Source organism: Pyrgilauda ruficollis, unplaced genomic scaffold (assembly GCF_017590135.1).
Source record: "Pyrgilauda ruficollis isolate IOZ18807 unplaced genomic scaffold, ASM1759013v1 scaffold569, whole genome shotgun sequence".
Lineage (NCBI taxonomy): Eukaryota > Metazoa > Chordata > Aves > Passeriformes > Passeridae > Pyrgilauda > Pyrgilauda ruficollis.
The window spans coordinates 22256-29376 of NW_024527366.1; the positions used below are offsets into that span (position 1 = coordinate 22256).

Genomic DNA, 7121 nt, shown 5'->3' on the forward strand with positions numbered 1-7121 from the left:
ATTCCCAGTATCCCCAGTACTCCACTGCTCCCAGTACTCCAGCCCTCCCAGTGCTCCCAGTATTCCCAGTATTCCCAGTTCTCCCAGTGCTCTGCTGCTCTCAGTTCTCCCAGCACTCCCAGTACTCAAATGCTCCCAGCACTCTCAATACTCAAACACTCCCAGTATTCCCAGTATCCCCAGTACTCCACTGCTCCCAGCATTCCCAGCCCTCCCAGTATCCCCAGTACTCCACTGCTGCTAGTATTCCCAGTACTCCTGGTACTCCTAGCAGTCCCAGTACTCAAACACTCCCAGCACTCTCAATACTCAAACACTCCCAGTATTCCCAGTATCCCCAGTACTCCACTGCTCCCAGCATTCCCAGCCCTCCCAGTATTCCCAGTATCCCCAGTACTCCACTGCTGCTAGTATTCCCAGTACTCCTGGTACTCCTAGCAGTCCCAGTACTCAAACACTCCCAGCACTCTCAATACTCAAACACTCCCAGCATTCCCAGTATCCCCAGTACTCCACTGCTCCCAGTATTCCCAGCCCTCCCAGTATTCCTGGTACTCCCACTATCTCCACTATTGCCACTACTCCTATTACTCCGAGTATTCCCAGTATTCCCAGTTCTCCCAGTGCTCTGCTGCTCTCAGTTCTCCCAGCACTCCCAGTACTCCTAGCAGTCCCAGTACTCAAACGCTCCCAGCACTCTCAATACTCAGACACTCCCAGTATTCCCAGTATCCCCAGTACTCCACTGCTCCCAGTACTCCAGCCCTCCCAGTATTCCCAGTATTCCCAGTACCGGGGTTCCTGCAGGCCCTGCCCTACTTTGACCGCCTGGACTACGTGTCCATGATGTGCAACGAGCAGGCCTACGCCCTGGCCGTGGAGAAGCTCCTCAACATCCGGCCCCCTCCCCGGGCTCAGTGGATCCGAGGTGAGGCTCCCACCAGCATTCCCAGCTCCCTGGACCCCCCAGGATTTATGGGATCACCCCCTTTTTTCCCCTTTTTCCCCCCGTTTTTTCAGTTCTCTTCGCCGAGATCACGCGGCTGCTGAACCACATCATGGCGGTGACCACGCACGCGCTGGACATCGGCGCCATGACCCCGCTGTTCTGGATGTTTGAGGAGAGGGAGAAGGTGGCTTTGGGGGGATTTGGGGTTCGGGGGGGTGCGGTTTGGGGGTGTGGAGGTGCCAGGGGGGCTGAGCAGCAGCGGGGTCCCCTCTGTCCCCCCCCAGATGTTCGAGTTCTACGAGCGCGTGTCGGGGGCGCGGATGCACGCGGCCTACGTGCGGCCCGGGGGCGTGCACCAGGTGAGGGGCTGGGCCTGCTCCCCTTCCATGGGCACCCCATTTCAGTGGGAACCCCATTCCTGGGATCCCCATTCCCTTGGGCACCCCATTCCTGGGATCCCCATTCCCATGGGCACCCCATTCCTGGGATCCCCATTTCCTTGGGCGCCCCATTCCCATGGGCACCCCATTTCAATGGGAACCCCATTGCTGGGATCCCCATTTCCTTGGGCGCCCGATTTCCATGGGCACCCCATTCCTGGGATCCCCATTTCCTTGGGCACCCCATTTCAATGAGAACCCCATTCCTGGGATCCCCATTCCCATGGGCACCCCATTTCCATGGGAACCCCATTCCTGGGATCCCCATTCCCACGGGCACCCCATTCTTGGAAACCCCATTCCTGCAGGAACCCCTTCCATTGGAACCCCATTCCCATGGGCACCCCATTTCTGGGATCCCCATTATTTCCCTGGGAACCCCATTATTTCCCTGGGAACCCCATTCCCTTGGGACCCCACTCCTGTGCTGCCCCCATCCTTGGCACCCCATTCCCCTGGGATCCCCCAATCCCTGGGACCCCTGCTCAGTGTGAGCCCCCTGCCCACATCCCTGGTGCCACCTGAGCTGCCACCTGTCCTGTGTGTGCCTCCTGTCCCACCTGTCCTTTGGATCCCACCTGTCCCAATCCCACCAATCCCACCTGTCCCACCTGTCCCAATCCCATCAATCCCATGTGTCCCACCTGTCCCAATCCCACCAATCCCACCAATCCCATGTGTCCCACCTGTCCCAATCCCACCAATCCCATGTGTCCCACCTGTCCCACCTGTCCCAATCCCACGTGTCCCACCTGTCCCAGGACCTGCCCCTGGGGCTCATGGATGACATCTACGAGTTCGTGAAGAACTATTCCATCCGCATCGACGAGGTGGAGGAGGTGAGGGGGGATCTGGGGACAGCCAGGCTGCTGTCACCTGTCACCTGTCACCTGGGAGGGACAGGGTCATTCCTCACAGCATGGCGGGATGAGGTGACACAGATCGGGGTGGAGGGGGACAGGGACAGGTGAGGGGTGTGAAGGGTGCCAGGGACAGGTGAGGGGTGCACAGGTGATGGTGCCAGGGACAGGTAGTGTGAGCCCCCTGCCCACATCCCTGGTGCCACCTGAGCTGCCACCTGTCCTGTGTGTGCCTCCTGTCCCACCTGTCCTTTGGATCCCACCTGTCCCAGTCCCACCAATCCCACCTGTCCCACCTGTCCCAATCCCATCAATCCCACCTGTCCCACCTGTCCCAATCCCATGTGTCCCACCTGTCCCACCTGTCCCAACCCCACCAATCCCACGTGTCCCACCTGTCCCCCGTGTCCCACCTGTCCCAGGACCTGCCCCTGGGGCTCATGGATGACATCTACGAGTTCGTGAAGAACTATTCCATCCGCATCGACGAGGTGGAGGAGGTGAGGGGGGATCTGGGGACAGCCAGGCTGCTGTCACCTGTCACCTGTCACCTGGGAGGGACAGGGTCATTCCTCACAGCATGGCGGGATGAGGTGACACAGATCGGGGTGGAGGGGGACAGGGACAGGTGAGGGGTGTGAAGGGTGCCAGGGACAGGTGAGGGGTGCACAGGTGATGGTGCCAGGGACAGGTGATGGTGCCAGGGACAGGTGAGGGGTGCACAGGTGATGGTGCCAGGGACAGGTTGCAGGTGTGAGAGACACCTGAGGGGGACAGGGAACAGGTGACGGTGCCAGGGCCAGGTGAGAAGTGCAGGGCAGCTGCCAGGTGTGCCAGGCAGGTGCCAGGTGTGCCAGGTGTCCCTGGTGTCCCCAGATGCTGACCAACAACCGCATCTGGAAGAACCGCACCGTGGACATCGGCGTCATCACGGCCGAGGAGGCCCTCAACTACGGCTTCAGGTGAGCTGGGGGGATCCCCCAGGTGTGCCCCGCCCCGCGGGTGGGCGGGGCCGAGCTCAGGTGCACTTTTTGGGGTGTCCCAGCGGGGTGATGCTGCGGGGCTCCGGGATCAAGTGGGACCTGCGCAAGACGCAGCCCTACGACGTCTACGACCAGGTGGAGTTCGACGTGCCCATCGGCTCCCACGGCGACTGCTACGACAGGTACGGCCTCACCTGCCCTGGGGGGCTGCCCCCCGTCCCCCCCGGGGCTGCCAGTCCTGGGGGGCTGCCCCCCGTCCCCCCCGGGGCTGCTGCGGATCATCCTGCAGTGCCTCAACAAGATGCCGCCCGGCGAGATCAAGGTGGACGACGCCAAGGTGTCACCCCCCAAACGCGCCGAGATGAAGGTGACGTGTCCCCAGACCCCCGCTGCAGGGGTGGCACCCAGGGCTGGTGGCACTCAGGGCAAATGACACCCAGGGCAGGTGGCACCAAAGGCCGGTGACACCCAGGGCAGGTGGCAGCGCTGCAGTGCCACCCAGGGCAGGTGACACCAAAGCCTGGTGCCACCAAGGGCTGGTGGCAGCGCTGCAGTGCCACCCAAGGCAGGTGGCACTCAGGGTAGGTGACACCAAAGCTTGGTGCCACCCAGGGCAGGTGACACCAAAACCTGGTGCCGCCCAGGGCAGGTGACACCAAAACCTGGTGCCACCCGGGGCAGGTGACACCAAAACCTGGTGCCACCCGGGGCAGGTGACACCAAAACCTGGTGCCACCCGGGGCAGGTGACACCAAAACCTGGTGCCACCCGGGGCAGGTGACACCAAAACCTGGTGCCACCCGGGGCAGGTGACACCAAAACCTGGTGCCACACAGGGCAGGTGGCAGCGCTGCAGTGCCACCCAAGGCAGGTGTCACTCAGGGTAGGTGACAATGCCTGGTGCCACCTCAAAGCCTGGTGCCACCCAGGGCAGGTGACACCAAAGCCTGGTGCTGCCCAGGGCGGGTGCCAGCTCTGCAGTGCCACCCAGGGCAGGTGACACCAAAGCCTGGTGCCACCCAGGCGGGTGCCAGCTCTGCAGTGCCACCCCTGTCCCCACAGACGTCCATGGAGTCCCTGATCCATCACTTCAAGCTCTACACCGAGGGCTACCAGGTGCCACCCGGGGCCACCTACACGGCCGTCGAGGCCCCTAAGGTGACACTTCCCGTGTTTGTCCCTGGCGCTGGCTCTGCCCCAACCCTGTCTCCATGTCCCCAACCCTGTCTCCATGTCCCCAGCCCTGTCCCCATGTCCCCAACCCTGTCTCCATGTCCCCAAGCCTGCTCTTGTGTCCCCAGCCCTGCTCTTGTGTCCCCGTGGCCTCAGTCATGTCCCCAACCCCATTCTCATGACCACAGCCCTGTCCTTGTGTCCCCAAACCTGTCCCCATGTCCCAGTCCATGTCCTCAACCCTGTCTGCTACCCTGTCCCCTTGTCCCCAGCCGTGTCCCCAACCCCATCCCTGTGTCCCCAGCCACATCCCCAACCTTCTCATCCTGTCCTTGTGTCCCCGACCCTGTCCCCAGCTGTGTCCCCATTGTCCCCACAGGGGGAGTTTGGGGTGTACCTGGTGTCCGATGGCAGCAGCCACCCTGTCCCCATGTCCCAGTCCCTGTCCCCAGCCCTGTCCCCATGTCACCAGCCCTGTCAATGTGTCCCTGACACTATCCCCAGCCCTGTCCCCGTGTCCCCAACCCTGTCCCCATGTCCCACAGGGGGAGTTTGGGGTGTACCTGGTGTCCGATGGCAGCAGCCGTCCCTATCGCTGCAAGATCAAAGCGCCCGGCTTCGCCCACCTGGTACGGCCTGGGGACACCTGGGGACACCTGGGGGACACCTGGGGACACCTGGGCACAGTGGGGGACACCTGGGGACACCTGGGATACACCTGGGGGACACCTGGGGACACCTGGGGGACACCTGGGATACACCTGGGGGACACCTGGGGGACACCTGGGCACAGTAGAGGACACCTGGGACATGCCTGGGATACACCTAAGGGGCACCTGGGGATACCTGGGGGATACCTGGGGCACACCTGGGGGACACTTGGGGGACACCTGGATACAGCTGGGCACACTGGGGAACACCTAAGGGACACCAGGGGATACCTGGGTACACCTGGGATACACCTTGGGGACACTTGGGGACATCTGGAGGACACCTGGGGACAGCTAGGCACACTGGGGAACACCTGGGGATACCTGGGGACACCTGGGATACACCTTGGGGACACCTGGGGACATCTGGGGGACACCTGGGGACAGCTAGGCACACTGGGGGACACCTGGGCACACTTGGGGACACCTTGGGGACACCTGGGGACATCTGGGGGACACCTGGGGACACCAAGGGCTCAGGGGACGTGGGGACAAGGGACACTGGAGGGTCCCTAGGGATGTGTTGCAGTGGGGGGTAGGGAGGGTAATTAACCCCTGCGGGTTAATTGGGATGTTGGGGGTCCACGTGGGGGTCCCTGGGGTTAATTAGGGGTTAACTGGGGGTCCCTGGGGTAGTTCCCATGGGTTAATTTGGCATTAATTAGGGGTTAATTAGGGATTAATTAGGAGTCACCATGAATTAATTAGGGGTTAACTAAAGACCCTTTTGGGGGTGGAGTTCTCCGTGGGTTAATTGCATGCTAACTAGGCGTTAATTGCAAGCTCTCTGGGTTAATTGGCTATTAATTAGGTGTTAATTAGGTGTTAATTGGGTGTTAATTGGGCTTCCCCAGGCCGGGCTGGACAGGATGGCCCAGGGCCACATGCTGGCAGACGTGGTGGCCATCATTGGTACGTCCCCCTCCCCTTTTGGGGGTCCCTCCCCCCTTTTTGGGGGTCCCTTCCCCATTTTTGGGGTCTCCTCTGGTTCTCTTGGGTTTTTTTTCCCCATTTTTGGGGCTCCTTCCCCATTTTGTGGGATCTCTTCCCTTTTAGGGTTTCCCTCCCATTTTGGGGGTCACTTCCCCCATTTTCCCCTCTTGGAAGCCTCCTTCCCTGTTTTGGGGGGGCTCCTTCCCAATTTGGGGGGGTTCTTGCCCAGTTTGGGGTCCCCTTCCCCACCTTTGGGGGTTTCCTTCCCCATTTTGGGGGTCTCCCAGTTTTGGGGTCTCTTTATCCTTCCCTACATCCATTTCCCAATTTGGGGGGGGTCCTTCCTCAGTTTGGGGTCCCCTTCCCCACCTTTGGGAGTCTCCTTCCCCATTTTTTGGGGGGGTCTCCCTCCCTCTTTAGGATTTCCTTCTGTTTTTAGGGTCTCCCTCCCTTTTTGGGGTGCTCCTTCCACTTTTGGGGTCTCCTTCCCCTTCCCAATTTCGGGGGGGGGGGGGGGGTTTTCTCCCCAATTTGGGGGTCTCCCCCCATTTTGGGGTGCCCTGACCCCCTTTTCCCCCCGCAGGCACCCAGGACATCGTGTTTGGGGAAGTGGATCGATGAGGGGGGGTCCCCGTTCCCTCTCCGTGTGCTGCTGCAGTTTGGGGGTCCCCCCGCCCCCCATTTCGGGTCAAATAAAGCCAAAATCGGGTCCTGAGCCTCCCTGTCCCCTTTGTCACCTCGTTCCCCCTCCTTCCCCATTTTGGGGGGGCTTCTTCCACGTCCTGGGGGCTCCTTCCCCAATTTGGGGGGGGCTCCTTTTCTTTTTTGGGGTCTCCTTCCCTTTCTGGGGTCCCTTTCCCTTTTGGGGCCTCTCCCCAGTTTGGGGGGCTCTTTCCCAAATTTGGGGGTCTCCTTTCCCCTTTTGGGGTCCCTTTCCCTTTTGGGGCCTCTCTCCCCAATTTGGGGGGCTCCTTTCCCCTTTAGGGGTCCCTTCCCCTTTTGGGGTCTCCCCAGTTTGGGGGGCTCTTTCCCCAATTTGGGGTCTCCTTTTCTTTTTTGGGGTCTCCTTCCCT

The 7121-nt window shown here is 61.1% G+C and overlaps 1 protein-coding gene across 1 annotated transcript in view; it reads left to right on the forward strand.

Moving 5' to 3' along the window:
- Positions 1-6757, forward strand: part of NDUFS2 (NADH:ubiquinone oxidoreductase core subunit S2) — an 11336-nt gene extending 4579 nt beyond the window's left edge. Inside the window, exons 6-16 of the mRNA XM_041481790.1 lie at positions 808-928; positions 1021-1133; positions 1234-1308; positions 2151-2228; positions 3126-3211; positions 3295-3431; positions 3481-3599; positions 4295-4390; positions 4951-5034; positions 5970-6027; positions 6632-6757. Of these exons, the coding sequence (XP_041337724.1) occupies positions 808-928; positions 1021-1133; positions 1234-1308; positions 2151-2228; positions 3126-3211; positions 3295-3431; positions 3481-3599; positions 4295-4390; positions 4951-5034; positions 5970-6027; positions 6632-6669 (1005 nt within the window). The 3' untranslated portion in view covers positions 6670-6757. The remainder of the gene's footprint in view (positions 1-807; positions 929-1020; positions 1134-1233; positions 1309-2150; positions 2229-3125; positions 3212-3294; positions 3432-3480; positions 3600-4294; positions 4391-4950; positions 5035-5969; positions 6028-6631) is intronic.
- Positions 6758-7121: the final 364 nt, after the last annotated feature.